This window comes from Tenrec ecaudatus, chromosome 1 (assembly GCF_050624435.1).
Source record: "Tenrec ecaudatus isolate mTenEca1 chromosome 1, mTenEca1.hap1, whole genome shotgun sequence".
In the NCBI taxonomy this organism is placed as follows: domain Eukaryota; kingdom Metazoa; phylum Chordata; class Mammalia; order Afrosoricida; family Tenrecidae; genus Tenrec; species Tenrec ecaudatus.
In genome coordinates this window covers 118352355-118379520 of record NC_134530.1, presented here as the reverse complement: position 1 = coordinate 118379520, position 27166 = coordinate 118352355, and the positions used below count along the sequence as shown (strand labels likewise).

The following is a 27166-nucleotide window of genomic DNA, read 5'->3' as shown; positions in this document are numbered from 1 at the left end:
ATGAGTTTGCTTTTTTATTTTGTTTTGGTTTTTTTGTTTTTTAGTTTTTTGATGCACATTCTAAAGATGCTAATAAAAAAAGGTGAACAGCATGCTATGCTAGATGGGTAATGTTTAAGTCCAGTTTCATTGGTTGGGAGATGATTAATTCATGTTAACAACACATACTTGGTTAGGAAGTTAAAAGTTTCCACATAAAATTGGCAATTTGGGGAGTGGAGAGAGGAGTACGGGTGCCCTAAGACCTAAACAACACAGACGACTCTTCGATGTGGCTATGAACTTTGGACATATTCTACTTTGAAGCAACAAGGTCCCTTGATAATTCTATTATCTAGAAGATGATTCCCCAAAGCCCAGATCAACATTTGGAAATTAAGTTTTAGTTTCCATCTGTAGTACACCTATGTAGGGCTGGCAGAGGGTTAGTTAAATTTTACAATTTCCAATTTTGTCATTATTAATTCTGGACTGTAAGACCACTAAGTAATGAATTATGAACAGTCTTCTAGTACAGCTAGCAGGCAAATAAATAAAGCCCCTCACTAGAAAAAATGTATTTCAATATAAAATACCTACTTTGAACATGTTGCCAAGAGAGGCGAGTCCCTGGAGGAGATCATGCTTGGTAAAGAGGAAGGGCAGCAAAATAGAGGAAGGTCCTCCACGAGATGGACTGACACAGGGGCTGCAACAAAGGGCTCAGCCAAGAGAACCATTGGGAAGATGGCACAGGACCAGGCAGTTTCCTCTGTTGTGCATACGGTCACTATGAGTCAGAACTGACTCGAGGGTGCCCAACAACTAACAACTAGACAATCAAATCCAGCATTTCTTCTTCAATTCTTTCCTCCTGCTGATTAGGGAAATCAAAAAGTTATTTCAAAACATAAAGGTTACCACAGTTTGAAAATAAAGTCACAAATCACTGCTCTATTCATACAATTGAACATAACGGCTACATGGCGAATCCTTCAGTAAGACTGATGTGTACTTATAAACAACTATGATTTCTAACAACACGATCATGTCTGGGGAAAGAAGTGATTAGCCAGCTTCTTTCTCATAGATACTCTCTTTCTGGTCTACCAAAATTGGCAAATGGCAAATGATTACTCACTGAATTAACAGCCTTTGAAGCTGTTCTGATCCAGCAATTTTGCTTTTCTAAAGTTATTCCTATGATTCTCAGTAATAAAAGTACAGTTACTTACCCTTCCCTATATTCAAGTGGAAAAAAAACACTAGAAAAGCTCAACTTCCTAAATTAAAATAATACAGACCACATTTACGGTATGTTTTTCCTCTATTTGAGATTATGACAATGAATCACCATAGGAAAATGAGTAACATAGTAAAGGACACACATAAAACTTTTTCCAAAGTGGAGAATTAAACTTGGAATTCAAGGAGAAACACTTGGGGGAAAATTCCTTTACCATAGTTCAAATTTTACTTTTGTATTGTGTAAAAACTGAGAAATTGACAAAGGCTTAATTAGTAGGAAAGTGTGGAGGATAACTCAGTAACATTAAAGAGCCAGGGTTTTTTCTTAATTTACACCAAGGCAAATAGATTTTCTTCCTTACAGGCAAAACATGAATTTCCAGGAATTTTATACCTGCCTGAGGAAAGAAATGTTAACTTCATGTTTGATCAGCTGTTTAGCTGATCTGAATGTCAAATCGTTAACTCATGTAACTTCATTTATCTGAACAGTCATCAGATAAGAAGTGAACGTGCTCAGCTCTTACCGAAGGACTGTCAGGTTGAGTATACCCAGAGATACCTCAGAAGAAAAACTTGGCCATCAACTTCTAAAAAGTCAGCCACTGAAAATTCTACAGAGCATAATTCGATTCTGATACCCGTGGCTCACCATGAGTAGACTGGTTAACCTGTTTAGTGGGGCCCCAGGAAAATCTACACCACAGGTTCCCAAACTTATTTGGCCTACCATCTCCTTTTCAGACAGAAATTTACTCAGTGGTCCCCTAGCGATTAAAAAATCAGTCTCCCAAGATCATTCCAGCGTCCCCAGGGAAACACTGGTCTATACCACCAAGAAATGGCAACAACAAGAAGAAAGTGTTTATGTATTATCACTATTATTAACAATGTTGTGGCTATTGGCTATGTAATCACCTTCAATTCATCGAGATCTTATATTCAGCAGAATGAAGCAATGCTCAGTCCTGTGCTACCTTCATGATTTGTTGCTATGCTTACCTGTAGTATTTTTATAGTTTGTAAACATTTTCATATTCATAATATCATTTGTAAGTCATTTGACCACCACAAATCTCTTAAGGAAAGAGCAAGCATTCTTTTGAATAGATGTAAAACACTAAGAATAAGTATTTTAGCATCTGTTATTGCTGTCTGTTTTGTATGAAGGTTCAGAGGTCACGATGGTTTGCAACTGGTGGGAAATATAGAAAATCATTTTTTTAAATAACAGCTCCAGTGGTAAAGAAGGAAAACATGCAAAATAAAGGTAAAAAAATATCTAAGGAGGAAAAAGCCAGAGTGGTCATGAGGAATAAGGAATATTAGGCTCTTGTCACAGGGTTAATTAGTCACAGATTTCCAATCTAGGACAGTTCTATGGTAAAATAACCTATGGATCAAAGAAATACACAAGAAGCTGGAAAAGAGGTGCTACTATAGATAATCAGGAATATTAAGTAATCCCAATCTATTACAAGCACTCTGCAAATGCCCTGGTGTTAAAATGCTCAGCTGCTAACGAAAAGATGAACCCATCACCCACTCTCCGGGAAACAGATTTGGCTGTCTGCTTCCACAGGAGTTGCCACCTTAGAAACCCTAGGGAGCCACTGTCCTTGGTCCCGTCGGGTTGTTAGGAGGCCCTGAGTGGCACAGTTCAATGTTCAGCTACGACGGAAAGGTTCACCATGGGTAGGCATCTCGGGGAAAAGGAGTGGCAGTCTACTTCCCAAAGATCACCATCATCACTGAAAACCCTATGGAACACAGTTCTCTCCTACAACAAACACAGCTGCAATAATGTACACAGTTCACGGAGTCAGGCCACAAACTGCCATGTTTCTTCCAATGTAAGAATGGTTGTACTGGGAAAATAGCAATTAACAATAGCAACAATAATTAGGAAGAAAGTCATGAAACTACTCACAAAAATTGACACCTTAGCTAGACATAGTTACTCCTGTCTCTTCTTTTGTACAATTACCTAGATCACTGAACTATCAAAAATCCCTAGGACAGGTTCAATGCCAAGTCAACAGAACATTATTGAAAACTTCCAAGATCAGAACAAGAAAGTTACACATTCCCTTAATTTTTCCCCACTGAGAATCTTATTTCGACACTAAAATGCCATGATACATACTGTCTGTACTTTCTTAACCTTCAAAATATGAAAAGGAAAAAGCATATTTGTGTGTGTGTGTGTGTGCGTGTTTAGTGGACAATGGGGAATGATATTGATTCTATTCTATCTAACAGAACAAGGAAGCTATCAATATCATTTCAAGGTAGTCATTCTAATAAGCCTTTCGATGGAAGAAACAACTAAGCTGTTTTCTGTCCAAGGTTTACAAACACTAAGAACCAAATAACACTTCACAAAAGACATGAGTGTATTTTCGTTGAAAAACAGTAAAACTGTTGTAAGGCAGGCAGGCAGGCAGGCAATTGGAGGCAGCTTCCTAACCTCCAGAGCAGAGAGGCTGAAGACCAGACGCTTGGCTACTGGCTGAGAGGTGTTCTGGGGACCAGCGACTGTATCCTAACCATATACCAATCTTGGCCGTGGTAACCCGTTAACTCCCCTAATCAGTGCCCTATAGGTGAGTAATGTCCGTGAGTTTAGTGTGGCAATCACAATGAATTACCAGACCAGCACAGAAGTAGAGCGCGGTGGGAGAAGAGTTGGTATCAAAATAGGGGACAGAAGAATGGAGTGTGGAGGCATGGCTGATTCCTGCCTCGTGGCAACAGGGAAAGCAGAGGTCAAATATGGCACCCCCCCATGCTGTTTTGTTTGTTTTTTTCAATCATTTTATTGGGGATTCATACAATTCACACATCCATCGTCAAGCACGTTTGTACATGTGTTGCCATCACAGTTCTCAAAACATGTGCTTTCTGCTTGAGCCCCTGACATCAGCTCATTTTCCCCTCCCTCCCCGCTATTCCTCCCTCATGAACCCTTGATATTTATAAATTATTATTCTGTCATATCTTACACTGTTCAATGTCTCCCTTCACCCACTTTTCTGTTATCCGTCCCCCAGGGAGGAGGTTATATGCAGATCCTGTAATCGGTTCCCCCTTTCCACCCCACCCTCCCTCCTCCTTCCCAGTATCGCTGCTCTCACTACTGGTCCTGCAGGGATCATCTGTCCTGGATTCCCTGTGTTTCTAGTTCCTATCTGTACCAGTGTACATCCTCTGGTCTAGCCAGATTTGTAAGGTAGAATTGGGATCCTAATAGTGGGGGGCACGGAAGCATTTAGGAACTAGAGGAAAATTGCATGTTTCATCATTACTGCACTGTACCCCGACACTCCAACCAGGACTCTCTAATGAGACTCCCTTCAGAGCAGTTGGTAGTGGTTCCCAGACGCCATCTAGTCCCAGTGTTCATTTAACTAATTGTTTCTGTGTTTCCACGGTTTTCTTGACTCTTCTTTCCTCTAGCCAAGGAAAAATCAATAGTCACACCTTAAATGGCTTCATGTATTTTTAAGATCTCAGTTGCTACTTACCAAATTAGGATGTCTGTCCATTGACGTTGTTGTCCCTCTAAGACTATGGTCCTGAGTCTCCAGGTCTAACAATTCATCCCTTCAAAGTAGTTAATTATATCTAAAAAGTTGTCATAAATTTTGCCCCCTGCATGCTCCACCATATTCAGAGATATTTTTGTAGCACAGGTAAATACACATGTAGAAATGTCCTTTTTTTAAAAGATCATTTTATTGGGGCTCTTACAGCTTTTATAACATCAATTGTATCAAGCATATTTGTACATATGTTGCCATCATCATTTTCTAAATATGTACTTTCTATTTGAGCCCTAGGTATCAGCTCTTTTTTCCCTCCTTCTCCCACCTCCGTGAAACCTTGATAAATTATAAATTATTATTTTCATATCTTACTCCAACAGCTGTCTCCCTTCACCCATGTTTTTGTAATTCTCCCCTTGGGAGAGGCAGGGGGTGTCAGGCAGGGATATACCATATATACTAGAAGATAAGCCGATGCAAGTATCAGCCGAGGCCCCTACTACCACAAAACTGCCTAAAACGTGCTAAAAAATTCGGCTTATACACAAGTACATATGGTATATATCCATATAGATACATAGGGATAGGTTTATATAGCAAGAAGGAATATAACAGCTAATTAGTCCACACAGCAGTACAGAGAGCTCAGTTCAACTCATTTTCACGGAATGGTTAATATATTGGAAATCCTTCAAGTCATGTGAGCTGCCAAGTCCAAGGTCAAGGAAGCAGACAGCAAGGCAAGGCAGGCAGAGTCTGTCCACAGGCAAAAAAAACAGCAGGGTAGGTCAACAAGAGTCAATAGCTCAGGAGCTTAGCAGGCCCGGAGGGGATATCAAACTCAAGCAATGCAAGGTAACAGGATCCACCAGCCTCAAACTCAATTGATACAGGTCTCAAAGGAGTCTCAAACTCTAGTGACATGATCCATGAATCAGCTTGGCCCACAGGTAGTGTAGCACACAGGTTGAGGCAGAGAACTCGCTAAAGCAGCAGCACACACTGGTCTGATCACCAGAGAGCAAGAGAGAGATGGGGGTGGGCCTTGCAGAACCATTTATCTCTTTGCCCTCCAATCAAACGGAGACCTCATTAATCCCACATATTGCTATTGTCCAGGTTAGCACAATAAACGTAACTATCAAAGAGAGAGTTATGTGTCAATCATTGAGATCAGTCCCTCCTTCCTCCCCATACCGTCCCCCTACCCACCTGGTATCACTACTCCCATTTCTGTTCCTGAGGGGTTTATCTGACCTGGATTCCCTTTGTGAGTTCTTATCTGTACCTGTGTACATGGTCCAGTCCAGCAAGAACTGTAAGGTAGTACTGGGGTCATGATAGTGAGGGTTGAGGAAGCCTCAAAGAACTGGAGGAATATTGTGTGTTTCATCAGTGCTATACTGTGCCCTGGTTGACTCATCCCTTTCTTGGGACCCTTCTGTGAAGGGATGTCCCATCGTCTACAGATGGGTTTTGGATCTCTGTTGACACCCCTTGTTCTCAACAATGTTTTTTGTATGTTTGTTTTGGGTCTTCTGATGCGTGTTACCTAATCCTGTCGACACATTATGATCACACAGGCTGGTGTGCTTCTTCCATGGGGGTTATTTGCTTCTCTGTTAGATAGCTGATGTTGAGCAGAGACCCAAAGTCCGCTTACTTCCTCATAGTATTGCCATATAAATATATGTACAGAGACCAATACCTCTATTTTTATGAATTAATACATTTCCATATGTACACACCTACACTTGTTTCTCTACACAGAGCTTTGCTTCCTAGATCATTCCTGTTTCCTTTACCTTCCTCCTGCCCCACCATCACACTCGCCCTTCTTCTAGTTCTTAGTAGTTTCTCTCAGCTAGACTTTTGTGCTCCTACATTACCAGGATCGTAAGTCCTCCTTGATTTTAATTCCCTAGTTGTTCCCGTCTATGGCACTGTTTGATCACAGCTCCCTTCCCCGCCTCCTCCTCCCCGCCCCAAGTCCCTCTAAAACTGTGGATCCCATTAGTTCTCCTTGGGCTTTCTTCTCACGTCTATCTTATATAGGTAGGAAAAACAATAGTAACAGAGACAAACCAAAAACCAAAGCAAAGATAGAAGAAAAAGAGAAAAACAAATAGGCATACATAATTCCAAGTCTGTCCTCTGATCTTTATGACTATCTCCTGGGGGTGTTCCAGGAACTGCCCCTGGGGGCTCCACAGGGGCTTTGTGGCTTGGCTTGGCTCCCATTTGCTGATCTGTTATGTTCCCTTCCTGGTTGCCCCACTGTGGGGGGGGGGGGGCGGGACTCAGGCCGGACTCATTCCCCACGTGTGTCCCCAGTATTGTCCTCTGTCACAGTATTCTCCAGCGAGAGGACATCAAGTCTCAAACAGTCCTCCACGTGCCTTAGCAGTTCCGTGCAGGGACGTCATCCTCAGGGCTTGCTGTGCCAGTATGGGTCTAGTGCCCCGCCCTCTCTTTTCCCATCGTGGCTTGCTTCCTTGTGGACGCGGCAAGCCGGCCTGTCTCCCCAACCAGTAACTTTAGTGTAGTCCTCTGTAGCACATACTTCTAGGGAGGAGGTCAGTTTGGCTCTCCTGGGCTGGCCCTGCAGACCTCTCTCACTAGCGGCTCCATGTGGCCATGTAGCCCTCGAGGTTTGGCACACCATGGTGGGGTCTGTACTCAAACTCCCATTTCTCTTAACTTTCCGACTCAACGACAGGAGCACGGAGCAGGTGATTCCACCTGGACACCATGCTGACTCCCAGCATCCAATTTCTCAGAATGTGCTTGATAAAACCCATATATATTCACCAGTAAAGGTTCCTCCCTTACCTGTTTAGTCTGCCTATCCAAGTATCCACTCATAAGTCAGTGCTTGCACAATTTAAACTAAAGATCATATTGTACTGAACATGTTGCTATCATGGTGGGTCATTCCCATCCGTCAAGAAGGTGACCAATTAGCTCAGAAACCAATTATTCTGCTACCGAGTCAGTTTTCAACTCACAGTAATCCCAGGCGACACACAAGAACTTCCCAATAAGGTTTTTTAGGTTATAAACAGCAGAGAAGAGATCTCATCTTACTCAGTGATCACCCAATTAAAAGAGATAGAAAGAAACAAATGCTGAAGAGGGTGTGAAGACCTTATACACTGCTGGAGAGCTTGTAAATATGTATAACCATTGTGGAGAGCGATATGGTCATACCTAAAACTGGCCATAGGAATGCCATGCAATTCAGCAATATCTGTGATGGGCACATACCCCAAGAAGTAAGAGTCAGACACGAACAGATGTGTGCTGTCTGATGTTCAGTGCAGCACAGTTCACAATAGCAAGCAGCTGAAAACAGCCCAAATGCCTCTTGTAGAAAAATGGGTAAAGAAATCCTGGTACATTTACACAATTGTACTATGCATCCCTGAAAAACAGCAATGAAACCATGAAATATTTGATGACATGGAGGGACCCGTGAAGTCGATGAATCACAAAAGGCCAAATATTGTATGAGTTCACTTCTATAAGGATAAACATCAAGATGAAGGAAAGGTGGTTGCATTTGTTACTACTCTTTAAGATTTCAGATGTCCTCAAACTGAAACGTCAATGTCTCAGAATGAAAAACCTGGAATCAGATGCTTATGGAAGCAAAGTGCTCAATAAACCCAAGCCTAAAGGATAATGCTGGCCAATGTAGCTTCTCTGACATTTCCCTGGGAATCTGCAAGGGCCTCCCTTTCCCCTCCCCCGCTTAAAGCATGTGCTAAAACTACAGAATACTAAAGAAAAGGATTGACCAAATATGTGTGTGTGTGTGTGTGTGTGTGCGTGTGTGTGAAGCAAAAGTGATAGGGCAGCAATGACAAGAAGTTTAGAAGGAAACACCTCTTTCCCCTTCTCTTGCCCCTTCCCCTGGTTGAGAGCAAAGAGCTTCAAGTCTGAGGGGAAAGTAGGTTCACAAGACAGAAAGTACCAGAGATTCTGACTCACCACATGGAGGTCAACCATCCACAAAAAATTAAACTTTTAAAGACACTTAATACCCAGGGTGGGGGGAGGGTTGTGTTTAGTCAATAGAAGTACAGGCTTTGCTTTAAAAGTAGCTAGAACTATTCTAGTTCAGAGAACTCAGTGGGAGTGTTATGCAAAGGGGTTTAATTTGACACTGATTTATATTTTAAGGATCACTTTAACTGCTAATACGAAGACCCATCTCTAGGGAGGCACACGTGGAAGCAGAGACTAGTTAAGACAAGGCAGTCGTGTAAGGCGGAGACGGTGGTGGGTTGAGTGAGGGTGAGGAGCAGTGCCAGGCCAGGCCAAGCAGCACTCACCGTTGAGAAATGCTTTGAAGGGAAAACCAGTCGGGTTCTCCTTCAGAGTCCACACAGAGCTCCAGAAAAGGGAACGAGCTCCCAATGATGGGAAGGATGGTGCTGCCAGCAACTGAGCTTCGGAAGGACAGAAATGTGGGGCAAGGCAAGGGATGGAGATTCAGAAGAGTCATTTTGAACATACTGAGTTTGAAAAGTCTAGTAGTTATACAAAGGCATTTTTGAGTGGGAAGCTGATTATGAATCAATGTTTAGGAAGCAGGTCTAAACTAGAAATATGTATTTGAGAGCTGTCAACATATAAACACCAAATATGGGCGAGTCTATAGGTAAGAGTTTCAAGAACTGAGCCATTAAGACATTCTTGGGTTAAGATGAAGAGAAACAAAGAATCCAACAAGGGAGACAGGAGAAGTGGCCAGTGAAGTAGGGAGGAGACTAAGATGTGATATCCTAGGAGCCAAGAGAAGAAAATGTATCAAGAAGCAGGAAGAGATAAATTGGGTCAAATTCTGCTAGTTTAGGTCGGACTAGATGAGGACCAGAGAACAGACCGCTGGACTCCGAGAGGTTACCAAGCCATGGTCTTGTCAGCTCTGTCATACGCATGGGAAGTTGGATAATGGAAAAGGAAGGCAGAAGAAAAATTAATGTATTCAAGTGGTGGTGCTGGCGAACAAAACTGAGTACTCTGTGCACTACAAGAAGGGACAAGGCAGTTACAACACAACCACACCGATTTAAAAAAAAAGAACCCCCAATTAAAAAAGAAAGAAAAAGATTTGTTGAGCAATTCACCAGGAAAAAAAACAAACAACCTCAATACTCTATAGATGCAAGAATGGTGAGGCTTTACCTTGATTATACTTTGGACATATATCAGGAAAGACAAATCCCTAGGAAATGACATAATGGGTGATAGAGTTGAGGGTCAGTCAAATGGGAAAATGCTCAATAGAGGATGGGCTGGCACAAATGCCACAACAATGAACTCAAGCTTGCCGGCGAGCATGAAGATGGTGCAGGAGTGGGCAGGCAACATTTCATTGTTATACACAACGCCACCAATTTGAAGACAACTAAAAATAAGTCATGACCTTACATGGTTACAGAGAGGCAAAAAGCTGAAGGGATGAAATCTGATGCACAAGTGTCCCAAAAGCAGCACTGACAACTAATCTAGAGTTAGCAGGCAGAAACGTGCAATTTACTGGTAGGTGGCTGTAAATAACTAAGTCATAGTGAACCATAATTATGAAGTCCATCTATAAGAACATCCCTCACATGCGGTCTTTCTGAAGAACAGTATTTGAGTACTCATTACTATTTCAATTTCACTAAGTGCCAAAAAGCTATTATAAGGCTTAACAGAATGGTGGCCAGACATCCTGGAATTACTTTAATTGAGATCAACTGTTTCAGGTGACTACTCCACTGCACACTAGATGTTCAGGACTCATAAGTGAGGCACCAATTTGCAATTCTAGAATAACTGCATTATCATTAACCCAGTCTCCAAGCAGGAGCTATTTTGTGAGGCTGTCAAAGAATGTCAAAATTTACCATTCTTGGGAATGGTCTTTCTTACAGACTATAAAAACGACCAAGTTCCATGGAGCAGTCTCGACCATGGCTCTGAAGTCAGAACCCAAAAGTTTTAAGATCAGAATAAGAGGCCCTAATGGCACAATGGTTAAAACATTCAGCTGTTAACTGAAAGGTTCTAAGTTCAAACCCAGCCATCACTTGGCCGGAGAAAGATTTGGGATATGCTCCCAGAGAGATGACAAATTAGAAAACTTTACGGGGACAGTGCTCTGTTATACAAGATTGCTGTGAGCTGGAATCAACCTGACAGCACACAAGAATGAAGAGCATAATTTTAAAAAATAGTGATGTCTACATAATCCATTTTGAATTAATATCCCCATCTAAAATATAATCCATACATTTACTTATATGGCAGTATTACAAACATATCAACAAAAATTACTTAAAATCCTTACGCTCCTAGAAAAAAAAACAAAATTATCCAACACATAATCCTAACATTTCTGTAAGAGGAAGGTTTTATCACACCATTCTAAAACAACCATTAGATAGAATTCTGTTTTAATAGCAACACATTCTGTGTTAGGTATAGTTCTAAGCAATAACTAATATTCATTTTGACTCTGTTGTTTATTAAAAATTTAGTAAATTTAATCAAATGAATCTTTTCCACATTACTACTCTTCCCATGGAATTCTTTTTTCATTCATTAATGTGCTTGTCCCTAAAACCTAACTTTCAAGTTGCATGTTATGTCAATATTAAAAACAAAAACCACACTTCATTGACTATAAAACATTTACTCTACGCCATTAATTCTTACTGTTAAGAGGATCCCATATTCCTTCTTTGAAAATCTGATGAAAACTATGAATGTATTTCAGGGAAATTTTAAACAATCTCTGATGGTGGGAAATAATAGAGTACAAAAATTAGGCAAAAAGATTTGAAAATGTAATAATTAAAACGATTGTAACATATACTATGTTGAAAAAAGGGCCAACTAATACAACATTTGGCACAAGTGGCTTTTCAGTGAGAAAAATTACAATAAACTTCTACAACTATAAAAATTTTAATAGGCTAAATCTAAAAAGGAAAATTGTAACACATTGCAATAATATATAATGTGTATAGTATAATTGAATAGAATCATCTCAAGTAGAATATTAAAACTACTGGAATATTTGACTTTGTAGCTTTTAAAGCTTCTATATAAGTAAACATAAATAAACTCAAGAGACAAATGATAATCTTGGGGAAAAAACAGGTGCAAGACATATGACAAGTAAAGAATTATTAAATTAAATTAAATTTTTTGAGGTTTAAGCAAAACTGCTTTTATGAAAAAATTCACTGTGACCAGAGAGAACCTTCCCAGGCACTGCCACTGGGTGCACTAGCTCAGAGGCAGTTTCCGGATGCTTGCCTAGAGGGGGTGGAGGTGGAGTGTGCGGTGCGAACTACAAAAGCTCCACTCTGCCCAGTCCAATTCTGGTTTTCGGGGGAGTACACCCTCACATTATCAAGAAAGCCCAGTGCCTGGAAAAGGACATCACTTGGTAAAGTCGAAGGTCAGTGGAAAAGAGGGCAACTTTCAATGAGACGGACTGGCACAAACAACAGCAACTGTGAGGACGCTGCAGTACCTGACAGTGTTTCATTCTGTTGTACACAGGTTGCTGAGTCAGAACCAACTTGTTGGCACCTAACAGCAGTAGATTAAATTTTAATTTCCCTAATGATTAATGATGTTGATGACTTTTCTATGTTTATTTTATATATATATGTATATGTTAGTTTTAAAATTTTTTAAGTTTAGAATGTGTAAGAGATGCATAAGTTAGCTAACAGAAAAGTATACCAATGAAAATGAACCAGCAAGTAACAGGGAAATAAAACAGACGTAAGAGGATTCAACCTAATCTATAATTTGAGAAAATTAATATGAAAGCATATCATTGCACAGCCACAGAATAGCAAAAAATAAAAACTAATAGTATCCACTGTTTGTGAGCATGTGGGGCAGTGTGAACTACTATAAATTGGGGGGGGGTTAATACACACTTATTTGGTTAACACATTTTAAAATCTGTTAAATTATAAAACATCTAAATTCTTTGTGCAACTAGTATCACATATAAGCGTCTACCCTACTGGCAGCAACACATAAAGAGATTACTGGACATAAAAAGGTGTTTCTTGTAGTATTGTTTATAGTAACAAAAAAGAAAAAAAATGTTTTTTAAAAGGAGGAAGTGAGATGGGGAAAGATACAAACTAAATGTCCATTACTGACATATTGGTTTAATAATTTATAGCACATGAATGCTCTGGAATATTATACAGCTATTAGAACAAGTCGAGTTTATATATATTGATCTGGAAAGATGTTTATATTATATAAGGGGAGGGAGGGAAGCAAGCTATATAGCAAGGTACATTGATCCCATAATTAAAAGAAATTTTTAAAATTTTAACTGTATTGTATTTTCTTTTTAAAAATCATTTCATTGTATGGTATTTAAGATCTGTTTATACATTTAATTTTCTAGTGATCGATGACTACACCTTAATTTTAAATACATCTATTGATCTATCGCATGTTTCACCACTACAATATTCTCCAGTCGAGGTACATATAAGACATTATAAGACCACATCCTTTAAAATCTCCTACAACACAAAAAATGATGAAGGCTAAAAACAGCTTTAAATTCAAAATGCTCAATAGTTTTTCTGAGGTCAAAATTAAAATGTTTTTTAATGTTGTAATTTTACACTTACAGAAAGCAACCACAGGTTTTTTTCCCCTTGCAGCAGAAATAAGCTATCTATTTCAGTTGTTTTATTGGGTAATATAATTATGTTCATTACAGAGATATAAACAAGGGGCAGACATTATACTAAACCAATTCCTTTGTGTCAGAAATTGGATTTTCTCAAAATGATATTCATTCCTTGCAATAAATGCAATTAAGGAATGATATTACAGTTTAAAAATCATATTCAAATGGCTAAATCTTAGCCTAACAACAATGCAAAGTCTCACGCAGCACAGTATAACGAAAGGAAAACTAGATGTGGAATCAGACACACCTGGCTTCCAATCCTAGCTCTGCATTTACTGGCTATGTGATCTCCGAAGTTACATAACCAGAGAGCCTTTTCAGCATCTGTAAAAATGGTTCCCTATAGCATCCTGGAAGATTAAAATTAAAAAGTCACAGATGAAAAGTCCTAATGCAGAGACTAATGATTTCCCTAAAGTTTCATCTGCCTTCTTTCCTAGGGGTCTAATTCCTAATTGGTAACAAGCTGTAGACTGCTAACAACAAAGTCAGTGGTTCAAACCCACCAGTTGCTCAGAGGGAAAGATAAGGTTATCCGCTCCTTTTAAGATTTGCAGACTTGGAAACCCTATGCAGAGTGGGTCCCTAGGAGTCAGAACTGACTCAATGACAGTGAGTTCTAAAGACTTTTTTTAAAATGCAAGACGACAGGTAGAAACGCAGTTACTGTTTTTGCATCTCCAAATAGTTACTATATCCTTCAAATGTTTTTTGAAGCCCCTTTTCTTGAGTAATTTTTGAGGACTATTTAGTTTGGTCTACACTTACTATTTCTGACCCAATTTAGAGGCGGAGGGGTTGTTATTATTGTTTAATTATAAGAAAACATGTTACTTCCTACCTGTGGCTTTTTTTTTACAACTTTAGACAACTTTCTTTTTAAAACCATTCCTGCTGTCTCTATGGAAACCACTTGAAAGTATTATGTAAAAAAAAGCTACAAGAAATCAGAAATTGAAGTTATTCACTCTATCCCATTAATAGATCAACTCCATAAAAATTTCAAAGAGCAATACAACAAAGCTTATAAATTTCAATTTTCAAAACTTCCTCTAAGAGTCAAGTTTGTCTATAAAACTGAATCGTTAACAGATCAGACTGTCACCCACAACACTGCTAAAAGTATATAAACACAAACCACATTTGCCAGCTTTCAATATGTTAAGGGAACACTTTATTCAAACAAGATACATTAATATAACCATGGTAAATAAATTTGGTATTGCTTCAGAATTGTATGGGGTAATTTTAGGGAATATCTTCATCTCTTCAACTTTAACTGTATTTCAATCAGTTTCATGTAAGGCTCTTTGATACTCTGATCCAATGCTCCTTTAAAATGATTCAGTGGCAAAAAAAAAAAAGTTTTAGTGGCTTTTATAGTCTACCAAAATTGAAACTAGGTAGCTACGGTATGTAACATTACAATTGGTTCTAGACATATTTACGTAAAGACCAATCATCATCCACGGCAGCATTTAGCTGTTACTCATAGTAATTCCTTGGCCTAAATCATAATTAAGGCAGTTTCTTGTTTGCTTTTCTAAAGGTATTTGAAAAACATATTCATAGAAACACTTCACATTACCTTTCCAGGCTCAGATTACAGCCTCTTCAGTTAAGTGTCACGTACATTTTCAAATAAAAAATTTACCGCTGACATTCTTTTAACATCCATCCTGCGCTCTTCCAAATGCCAAAGTTCCTCACTAATCTTAAAGTACCTAAGATCTGCATTTTTTTCTGGTTTTCCTTTCATCACTTACATTCCAAGCTTTTGTACTGTTAGTTCACTGCACATACACCATAAATGTAAGCCTCACGAGAATCCCTCGCCTCCTAAATTCACTCCATCAATTGGCGAGAAGCAACGCATTTATACCCCACTATTCATAAACCCCAAAGTTTAATGAGTTTAGCGCCACTACTAGGGAAGCATTTAAAGCCCCGATGCCTGGTTTCGGTACCTGGTGGAAGCTTTGTACGTGCTTCCCGGACGATCTTCGCAGCCTACCTCTCCTGCCGGTTGTGTGGTCCCTTGCTGCCCCCAGCACCGGAGTGCATGCAACTCACTACAGTGTATTTCTTTCGCTTACCATCCCTCCCGGTATCTCCCTTCCATTTCTGCGCATCCACCCTTCCCTTCCTGAACCCCCCTGCAAAAGATTGCGCACCCAGGTGCCCACATCTCAAAGAAAGAGCACCGTTCCCCTGACATTGTCGAGGTTTCCGGACGACTTTAGGTGCACCGGCGAGGCTGACCGCTCCTCTCCCTCCACACCGCCCGCTCCCTCCCGAGTTGGGTTTTTGCTCGCGCTCCCTACATGGAATGCCCACTTTGGGGCAACCCTTCTGCTGGCGAAGTCCAAGATCGCAACCCCGGCCCGTGACCTCTCGAACCCAGCACACCCCTCAAGCTTAATCCACCGCATTCTTGGAGCTTGTGCTCTCGAAATGCCCCCCGTGCCAGCTCCCCGCATCCGACCCCAGGTTAGGCGAACGCCCATTTGCTCCGGGTGCCATGCCTCCCCGGCCCGGCCCCTTTCGCACACTCAGCCCGGAGTGCGTGCCCCGGCCCCTCACCTAGCTTCGACCGGGACTCCTCCAGTTTCTGGATCTGGTTCTCCAAGAAGAGCATCGCCACGGCGAAGACCACCACCGCCAGCAGCTGCAACTTGGGCGGCATCATAATCCTGAGGAGCCCCATGAAACCCGCCGCTCGGGATCAAGACATACCGCGGGGGGCGGGGAGCGGGACCCCGGAGGCGAGAGAGACGCCGGGAGGAGCCCACCCGGCCGGCGGAGAGGCTAGGAGAGCGCGACAGAGAGAACCACCGCAGCGACCCCCCTTCGCGCCTCCCCAGTCCCCCGCCCCCAGGCACCCGGACCAATGCCGCCGGCACCCGCTTTCCCTCGGCAGACTCGATGGCCAACCCCTCCAAAAGTCCAAGCAGCCAACAGCGCGAAGCGGCTGCCAGGCTCTTGCCGTCCTTTACCACCTCAGTCCCGACCCCCGCGCCCGCCCGCCAGCCAGCCTGCCTCTCTGGCTTCCTTCCCTCCCTCCTTTGCTCGCGGCCGCGCGCTCCGCCACCAGCGCTGCGGCTGCGGCTGCGCCGCCCTCGGCCCCGCCCCCTCCCATCCCCCTCCGCCACCACGCGCACGCATCCACGTACGCTGCTCGGCAACCAGAGGCTCCACCCTTCGTGCCGTTTGCTTGTGCTTATTGGCCCGAAGAACCGCGGCACATTGCTCGGGGTTCGTGTTACGGTTGGTTTCCTCCGCCACAGGTCTCAACTAAGACAGCATTCGATTGGATAAGCTGGGAGAAGGAGGCAGGACGAAGCTAGCGAAGGCGGGGCTTCGTGGCCGCTTAGACGAACGTGGAGTAATGAAAAGGAGCCTGAGAAGCGTACATTTGGGGAGTTTAGGAAAGTGCCTGATTTACTTGATCGAGAGGACCTGACAGCTCTCTTTACAGCGTGTCATCTTGAAGGTTTTATTTGCCCTTAGATAATATCCTTCCCTACAAGTTGAGATATTTGATGGCAGCGGTCCTTCGCAGTATGTTTTAAATCAGGCTCTGGAGTAGACGCCTCAAGCTGACGGGTCCCCTCCCTGGCTGCGGCCGCAGAAGTGCGGAAGAAGGTGGTGATGGCGGCTGACCCGGGAGGACGGCTTGGGCCGGCGTTTAGGCTGAGACTGCTGCTGGTGTCTGTGCTGCAAGCGGTGAGTGGAGGTCCCCTCCGCAGCCTCCTCGGGGCGAAGCGGGGGTTGCACCTTGGAAAAAGAAAGAGTGGGGCCCGTTAGGGAGCCACACTTGAAGAAAGAGGGAAGACGGAGCTTCCTGAGGGATTACTGCGTGCGGAATTGCGACGTGGCCTAATTCTCCGATCGCCACTGAAGCACGCGGGCCACTAGAGTTTAGCGGAGCTCTCCTCCTGGACTTCGGACGGTGTCTGGGGTACTGAACTACTTTACAGCACGCCACTTCAAAACAATCTGTCCATCACGCGGAGTAAAAATCATAGAGCCGCGATGAAAATTGGACAGGAAGGAAGGTTGTTTCCAAGCAGAAGTGGAAGGGACTGCCGTTCCTCGTGGCGAGGCTCTCAAGCCCAAGAAAAGCCATCAAGTCTTTGGTTTAGGTCTACAATTTCTAATTTACGCCTCCTAATTGTAACTGTTTACTCTAATTGGTGTAGACAGCCTTTTACCTCGGTCATTCACGTACCGCTAAGCTCCTTTCAGTAACGTTTGTAGTTTTAGACGCTACTGGACTCAAAGGAGCTAATTTATATTAAAGTGTAATTTAATGTAATTTTTCATTGATTTATTTTAAACGATAACCACAATCTCTCAGAAGCATACGGTTTAATCAAGGACCCGGATTGTGTGTGTGTGTGTGTGTGTGTGTGTGTGTGTGTGTGTTTTCATTTTGCCCAGTTAGCAGAATAAGTGCATTCTCAGTCATTGAGTCTTTTAACAGATTTTTCTAATAATTGCCAAAACAGGAAGATAATAGTTAACTTCTTACATAGCCAGGCAATTAACCTGTATTTCTCTGAATAATAAACCTTTTTTTTATTTTCCAGTCACTAGCTTTTATATGTCTTGTCTAAGTTGAAGTCTTTGGAAGAGTACCCTCTTTACTGAGACTGCTGAAAAGTTTGCCCATGGGAGACCTTGTTTATTTGATGCTTCCAAGGTTTGAGGGGAACTGGAAACTATACTGTAGGACTCTATAAACACCTTTCTTTATTAAAGGTCTTGGAAACTATACTGTAGGACTCCCTAAACACCTTTCTTTATTCAAGGACTTCGAAGCAATCCTTTCTGTTTTGCCTTTCAATTCTGGCCCAACTGTAGATTCATTGTATCTGCAGTTAACATCCCACCAACTCATGATCATCATCATCCTCATTCTCTCACTTCGATCAAGTCAATGCTGACTTGTAGGGACCGCATAGGACATGCTAAAACTGCCATTATGAGTTTCTGAGACTGTTGACAATGAGAAGAGAGCCCCTGTCTTTCTCCCAGGGAGCAGGCTCCGTCATCATCATTATTGTTCATATGTCTAGTGCCTTAAAAACTCCTTAACACTTCTCCCCACATTTTCTTCCCTTTAAGGTTTTTTTCCATTGTTAATTTAGTTGAGTACACTCCCAGGCAAAGAGGGGGAAAAGGACAGTTATTTCTTGCTGCCTTCTGCTTTTCTTGATTTTTTGATTGCTTCGGTTATATGGCTATGTTTCCTTAACTAAAGTGACTTAAAACAAGTTCGCATACTTAACTGATTTCCTCTGGCTTTATTTATGCAGCTGTGTTGCGCTGGCGGGTCAGCTGAATACAAGTCCAAGATGGCTTTATTCTAGATGCTGCTGTCAATTGGATCAGTTTTATTCTCCTGCCTGTTTGATTCCCAGCCTCACTGAGGCTGGACCCGCTTCTTAAACATGGCAGTCTCAAGGTTGCACCAAAAGGGTGAAATACAGTAACACCTGAGACCAAGCCTTTGAAGTCCTTTCCATCACTTCCACCACACTGTGTTTGCAAAGCAAGTCACAGGCCCAATCCAGTTTTCAGGGTGGGGAAAGAACTCCTTCTCTACGTGAGAGACGTGAAAGAGTCAGGAATGGCAGAGGTACCTTGCAATGAGGTATTCATACCAGGACAGGAATATTGTCTGTGGTTATTAGACAATACCAGAGTGACCACAGAATCTGGACCAAAGATTTAGGTGCCATCTTCGACTCTTTCATTACAGATCCAAGCAATTAACAAGCCTGTCGATTTACCCCTAAATATTTCTCAAGCCTATCTACTTATTGTTAACCCCTTAGTTGATGCCACTAATAGCTTCCTCCTAAAAAATAACGGCCTCCTGGTCTCCCTTTGTTTCGTGTCTGCTTATACTCAAAATCCAGAGGTTTAGTGACCAACAGATTAGCAGTTGAAACCCATCCACTGCTGTCTCAGAAGCCCTAGGTCGCAGTTCTTCTCTGTCTTCCACGGCTGCTGCAAATCAGAATCTATATGACAGCAGTATGTTTAGAATATAAATGATTGGCGTTGCAAGTTTCCCAGTGGCCCAATTCAAAAATAAGTCCTTTTAAATTCATTCCTTGCATTCTCCAAACAAGCTGTGGTTTGTTACTGTTGTTAGACACCATTGACTGAACTCCTACCGCGTGGCAACCCCACGCATAACACCGAAATGCTTCCCCGTCCTGTGTATGTTTGGTTGAAAATTAGGTTGTAGTCATCCATAGAATTTCATTTGCTGAATTTTGGCTTTCTTCCTACTCTTAGTCTGGATACTCTATTAAAACATGTTCAACACCACAGCAACTCACAGGCTTCCACTGACAAGTAAGTGGGGGTTGCATGTGAGATATATCGTGGTGAGGATTCTACCACTGAACCACCACTGCCCTCACAAGTACTTATTAAGTCCTTAATCTCTTGAGCTTAATCCACTTAATTCGATTTCCACAAATTGAGACTTTGCCTTGAATTACCACAGCCACTTCCTTACTAGTCTGCCCATCATTCCTTTTCTAATCCAATCTCGGCTGCATCTCTCTCTACCGTTGTACAACTTACATACATGCTTGAAACGCTTCTGTGCGTCTCTTTTTTAAATACACCACACCTCCTTAACCTGACCCATCGCTGTTTGCCTGTTTTTCAACATTTACTGGTGGTGCAGTGGTTAAGTGCATACTAGCTAACTGAAAATTTCATACTTTGACTCCACCAGCAGCTGCTTTACCAGGAGAAAGATGTGGCAGTCTGCTACCAAAAAAATTACACCCTTGGAAGCCCGTCGGAATGCCAGGCCTTTAAACTTGATGTTGCCTCTGCCTTGTAACTTCTTCCTAGCTTCTCTCCACCTCCAAGAAAAGGATGACTGTGCTACATACCTTCTAGCCCTTCAGATCTCCAAGAATTCACTTCCTCGGGGAAGCATCCCTATACCCCATTTAGGAGTGTCGCTCGTGTCAGTACTCGGTTATCTCTAGCACTTCTGATGGCATTTGTATATACTGAATTGTGTCCATCAAAAAATGTATTCTAAATCCTAATGCTCCTGTCTGGGTGTCCTTTGTTATGCTAATGTGTTTCTGTATTTATATCTCCCTGCCCAGGAGTCAATTTTGACTCCGTGCTAGCCACTTCCCTAAAGAGTGGAGAATTTGAATCCAGCTATAAGGTTGAGAATTTGAACCCAGCAACCGCTCCAAGGGAGAAAGATATAGTGGTCAACTTCCAGAATGATTTACAGCCTTGGAAATTCTGTGGGGCAGTTCTACAGGTGCTCTGAGTTAGAATAAACTCAGCGTCAGGTTTTCGTTTGTTTGCTGTCTTAAATCAGTCTTCAGATATAAAACATTTAAGCAGGTCCCTATAAAGATCGCCAAGGAGCTGGCAGTCCTATTTGACCTCCGAACTCTCCAGCGCCTTCCTTCTCTTCAAGGGGGGACACTGTATAGAGGCATTCAGAATGGTTCGGCCCCTGACCTACCAGCTTAGACTGTCCTATAGTAAAGCTTCTAACAAAACTAGGCTGTCCCGAACCCATGGTTTACTTTTATACAACAAAGGTTGGTAACGTACCAGAATCTGCCTGACTTCTAGGAGTCTGTGCTGTGAGACCTAAAATCCGAAATCAAAAACCTATCAGCAGGGTCTTTGGTGGTTCCTTGCGTGTCAAATGTGCCCGAGACAGGATCAAGCGTGTGTTCCGTATTGAACACAAAGTGGTTATAAACGTTTTGAAGGCACAAGCACAGAGTCAGAAAGCTAAATAAATACAAATGAAGCTTGTTTTTTTTTTTAATAATAAATCAAATGGAAGTTTAAAAGATTGCCAGGGAACCTAAGAACAGAAGCTGAAAGATGATAAGGACTGGCCCTGTTGCAATAGAGAAAGCCTTCCCCTAGAGCCTGCACCCTGAATTTGGGCACCTAACCGACATTGTCAGAAAATAAATTTCTGTCTGTTAAAGCTATCCACTTGTATTTGTATTGTAGCAACACTAGCTAGCAAAGAGGAGCCTTGATGGCATAGTGGGTTACGCGTTGGGCTGCTAATCGCAAAGTGAGCAGTTGGAACCCGCCAGCCCCTCCATGGGAGAAAGATGAGGCTTTCCACTACAGTAAAGATTTACACAAGGGCAGTTCTGCTCTGTTCTATAAGGTCACTGTGAGTCAGAATTCACTCCATGGTAGTGAGTTTGTAAGTTGAGACATCTAAGACTGTATTCTTTCATAATATTCTTTTGTAAGATATGAGTATTCTCCCATAGACCTGACTGCCTCCTCTTACAGAGGGCCCCTATCTCTTCTCTTTAGTTTTACCCCTACTAGGATACATATACAGTTACCTGATAGCTAAATGGAAGTTTTTGAATCAGATAATCAATGAGCAAAGATTCTAAAGGATAGACTCGAGGCTTTCTTGTCATTACCACTCCTATAATCCAGTTGTTTGTAAACCCACTGCTATCAAGTATACTCCATGGAGAAGAAGACAAATCATGGCTGCCCTTTATAGGAGAAGGTGGGACATGCTCCCAGATTATGAAGGTTGTAAGTCTTTATGGGAGCACACAGCTTCATCGTTTGTGGAACAGCAGATAGGTTCAAACTCTTGACTTTCTGGTTAGCAGCCTTGGTAACGTGCTCAGACTTTTGCCTAAAAGGATAAAGTTACAAATAGTTCATCAAATGACCCTGCTGCCAACCCATATCCAAAAGAACTCATGAGTACTAGAAGAGAACAAGGCATTAAATAATGCATTGGAACGGGATCGAATCTCTGAGCCTCTTATTTTGTCAGTCCTACTTGAAATGGGGAAAGTTAAAATGTTGAATGGCTATCCCAGATAAGATCAAGTCCTTAGAATATTTGCCTTTCATGAGAGCATGACTTTTAAAATTTAGCATTCAGGCTTAATATGCACATTTTAAAAGGCTGTGCCATCATTTAATGCTAACAAGAAGATCGAATAATTTGAGTATTTATTATTTTTGTGTGAAGTACTAACAAATGCTGCTAATGTCTTTAGACTCAAAGCCTTGAGTGCAAACTCTGAAAGAACAGTTAGAAAATTCACTCATTAAGCTCAAGATAGCTTATATTGCTCCTACATTAACTCCTCCTGCATTAACTCCCACTTGAATATTTAAATCATTTAAATGGCATTTTGTAGTTTTAGGTTTGCATTCACAGTGAAGGGTGGGAATGGTACTAACATTAGTTACCCACTCACTGTATATTAGGCAGGGTCCGAGATGCTCGCCATCCATTTACTCCTTTATCCTCAGAACTCCGTGTGATAAGCAACAATTATCCCTCTTCTGAAGCTAAGAAGTAGAGTTGCTCCATGCTGGTATTTGAATAAAGATTTCATCAGACTCCAAAATACATGCCACCTCTCAGTAGGTGATCCGTAAATGCTAAAATAAAACCACACAGTGCAATCGCATGTTTATTCATTTGAGATCCTTATTTTATAAAACACGCTTCAGTGACAATTCCTGACATTCTTTAAGCCTTTCGATTTTCAAAATGATTTCATTTTGCCTGTCTCAATTACCATGGCTGCGTAACAAAATGTAGTTGTTTAAAACAACTGGGGTGCTTTGCTCAAGGATTTCATGAGTCAGAAATTCAGACAGGGCGCAGCAAGGATGGTCTGGGACTGCAATTGTAAAGATTGAAGTCTGGGACCTGAGCTCATCAGCTCGTGTGTTTAGTGCGGTCACTGACGCCGGTTGTCAGCTGGAGGAGAACTTAGTTGCTCTCCACATGGGTCTTCTCACGTGGTTGCTCTAGTTTGGACATCCTCATACCGTGGTGGGGAAGCTCCACAGGTACATATTCCTCGAGAGGGACAGCTGTGCCTTTTATATCACTTCATTATGTTAGTCCAAATAGTCACAAGGCCCCCATTCAAGGGAAGGGAACATAGAATGCCAGTTGGGTTATAAGAACATGAGGGATGGTGTAAATATATTGGTGCAGCCATCTTTGGAAAATAATTGGCACGTTATTATACTTGACTTTCATATTTGTGAAATAGATCAGGCAGATGACTTTACTAATGGAAAACAACAAAGCAAGTTCTTACAGCTAAACTAGAGGTCTAGTACAAAAACTAACCATTAAACATTTAGACACTCCCACAAGATTGAAATAAATACTTCATCGCTTCTTTTTACTTGATCCGTTTTGAAGATTAAATACATTTTACTTCCCTGAACAGAAAAAAACCTGTAACTTCTACCAAATTAGGGTAGGAGCTAACAGAAGATAGTCATGTGAGAGTTGCGAAGTATGCCAAAACACTTAAGACTTTTAACATCTGAAAATGTGCTAGATTTTAATCTACTAGTCAGTGTAGGACAGTTGTTCTCAACCTTCCTAATGCCGGGACCCTTGAATACAGTTCCTCATTGTGTGGTGACCCCCCCCAACCATAAAATTATTTTCATTGCTCCTCCTTAACTGTCATTTTGCTACTGTTATGAATCAGGCGACCCTTGTAAAAGGGTCGTTGGACCCCTAAAAGGGGCGTGACCCACAGGTTGAGAACCCCTGGTCTAGGAGGATCTACAAACTTGTCAGTGAACCATGTAGCCAGCCAAACCTAAAATAGTTACTGTCTTTCCCTTTACGGGAACAGTTGGTCTTGGTCTTGAACAGTATTTCCTAAAGTGGGCGATACTGCAAACTGAGACTTCTGGTCTGTATGCAGTCTTTCAGTGCACACATGTGGCTGCAAAGTAGAACTGAAATTGAAAATAAGACTCATCATTCCGTTTATAAAATTTTCAAAGAACATTCAGATAATGGTGATATATGTTTTTAAAAACATTTATGGCTCTTGAGTAGTTTTAAATTGTTGTGTGGGGTAGGATTGGCTCATCTGTCTTAAAGGTTTTGCTTGCCCCTGGTCTAGAAAATCAACCAGTGGTCAGTCTAAAATCCCATACATGAGACTTGCTTTGTCAATTTCATTTTTTAAATATGTGAGAACTAGCACAGATACAGTAAATATAAGGAAACTTTCAACCAGTAGTGACCCTGGATACAACTGAATGAAACACACCCCAGCCGGGAGCCGTCCTTGCAGCCATGCTGTGTCTGAGTCCCGTGGTGCAGCCACCATGTCAGTCTGTCTCCTTGGGGTTCTTCTTTTCTCAGGCCACTACTTTACTGAGGATGATGTCTTTATCTAGGGATTGCTCACTAATGATAAATATAAAGAAGTATGGGAGGAGGGAGCTAGAACTGGTTGTGATTTTGTGTGTTCAACTCATTTTAAAAATGATTTAATCATAGAAGTGTATGATATGTGTATACTATATCTAGGAAAGTCACCAAAGAAGAAACCACACTTGACCAATGGTTACCGTGGGTGAAGGAGAAAGAAATGTTGGTTAGGGACATTGAGTTTATGTCAGTAGTGGTGGGATAATTTGGAAAGGGTTATCAATCATTATTGTACAACAAGAAAAGTATATTCAGTAGCACTGAATTATGCAAAGTAGAAGTTGTAGAATTAGAGAAAAATTTTTGTGTATATTTATGCCACAATTGGGAAAATAATTACATGAATAACGAGTATAAGGAAGAAGAAAATGTTCTAGAATTGAATATGGTGATAATTGTAGTACAACTCTTCTTGATGTGACAGAATTATTGAATTGTGGGTCAAGTGCTAATAAAACTGTTCATTTTTTTTAAAAGGTATGCTAGAAGCTGTTTCCAAAGAGCATTCTGGCTGTACTTCCTCCAAAGCAGATTTTGGTGTGCTGTCAGTCCATGGAGCGTTCCTTATTATTGCACACTGCCTAATTTCAAAGCACCGATTTTTCTTCAACCTTACTTTTTAATTGTCGGGAACACTCATTCATATGAGGCTATTTTAAATACCCTGGCTTATGTCAAGTGCTTTCTAGTTCTTAAAGTGCTACTTTATCTTTAGCAAAGAGATCTTTTACAGCAGATTTATCCAATGCAATAATTTGATTTACTGACTATGGCTACCATGGGCATTGATTATGGATTCAAGTAAATTAAATCCTTGATAAGGTCGATATTTCAGTTTGTCATGATGTTGTCTATTGGTCCACTTGTGAGCATTTTTGTTTTCTCTGTGTTGAGGTGCAATTCATACTGAAGACTATAGTCTTTGATTTTCATTAGGAAATGCTTCAAGTCCTCCTCGCTTTAAGGAAGCAAGATTGTGTCATCTGCATATTCACTTGTTCTGTTTCTGATGCTATTTTCTTATTCTAGCCAGCTTCTTAGATTATTTGCTCAGCACACAGAAGAAATAAATTCGGTGAAATATACATCCCTGACACATCTTTCCTGATTTTAACCACATAGTGTCCCCTTGTTCTGTTCAAATAACTGCATCTTGGTCTACACACAGGTTCTACAAGAGTACAATCAAGTGTTGAGAATTCCCATTCTTCATAATGTTATCCATAATTTGTTATCTGCACAGTCGAATGCTTCTGCATAGTCAATAAAACAGATAAGTATCTTCCTATTAGTCTATGCTTTCAGCAAGATTCATCTGAAATTGTCAGTAATACCCCTCATTTCATGTTCTGTTCTGAAACCAACTTGAATTTCTAGCAGTTCCCTATCTTGCTGTAACTATCTTAAATCATCTTCAGCAAAATGTTACTTGCATGTAACATTAATAATATTGTTCAATAATGTCCACATTCTTTTGCAGCACCTTTTTTTATTGGCTCAGTGGTTAAAGAGCTTAGCTGCTCGCCAATAGGTTGCCAGTTGGAAACCACCTGCTCCTCTGTGGGAGATGTGGCAGTCTTTAACGCTAAAGTTTTACAATGGTGGAAACTGTGGAGCAGTGAGTAGAGAAATAATGCATTCCCTCAAACGAGCTCACAATATTGCTTAGGAAGTCAGTCAGTCTTAGAGGTGTATATGGTACAGGGTCATGAGTGGTGCTCTTATATAACTGTTCAGAACTGTATCTCAAGAAAAAAGTACTATGGCTAAAAATTGGGATGTAATTTTTTAGGAGGAAACTTTCTAGCAGATTGATATTTTTGAAAATAAGTAGGAAGTGACGAGGTAGAAAAAATAGAATAGAGCCTTAGACACTTGCGTTAAGAGTTTTATACTGTTGGTACTCTGGAGTGATTCACAAAAGATCAGTGGTCCTCAACCTTCCTAATGTCGCGATCCTTTAATACAGTTAGTTCCTCATGTTGTGGTGACCCCCGACCAGAAAATTATTTTTGTTGCTACTTCATAACTGTAATTTTGCTACTGTTTTGAATTGTAATGTAAATATATGATATGCAGGATGTATTTTCATTGTTACAAATTGAACATAATTAAAGCATAGTGGTTAATCACATAAACAATATGTAATTGTATATTGAGGGATATTTCTTTCTAATGACAAACAAATGAAATTTTGCCTTGAAGCATGGTTCTAGCATCGGTAACAGTCTTCACACCAGGTACGATATGTTGGCGTATCTGCGTGTGGGCGGACCCACCTGGAGAGGGATAGAAGGGTGGTGTCTCAGTTCCTAAGAATGTGTTTTCCAATGGTCTTAGGTGAGCCCTGTGAAAGGGTCGTTCAAC

The 27166-nt window shown here is 41.3% G+C and overlaps 2 protein-coding genes across 3 annotated transcripts in view; one reads left to right on the top strand and one right to left on the bottom strand.

The window, feature by feature from the left end:
- HS2ST1 (heparan sulfate 2-O-sulfotransferase 1) overlaps window positions 1-16570 on the bottom strand; it is a 176764-nt gene extending 160194 nt beyond the window's left edge. The window contains exon 1 of one of the 2 annotated variants that reach the window (XM_075558019.1): window positions 16099-16570. In XM_075558019.1, the coding sequence (XP_075414134.1) occupies window positions 16099-16222 (124 nt within the window). In that variant the 5' untranslated portion in view covers window positions 16223-16570. The remainder of the gene's footprint in view (window positions 1-16098) is intronic. The other variant, XM_075558026.1, reaches the window with a different exon arrangement.
- A 347-nt stretch (window positions 16571-16917) lies between these two features.
- The window catches only part of SELENOF (selenoprotein F), a 51598-nt gene continuing 41349 nt past the window's right edge, over window positions 16918-27166 (top strand). Inside the window, exon 1 of the mRNA XM_075557992.1 lies at window positions 16918-17241. Within this exon, the coding sequence (XP_075414107.1) occupies window positions 17167-17241 (75 nt within the window). The 5' untranslated portion in view covers window positions 16918-17166. The remainder of the gene's footprint in view (window positions 17242-27166) is intronic.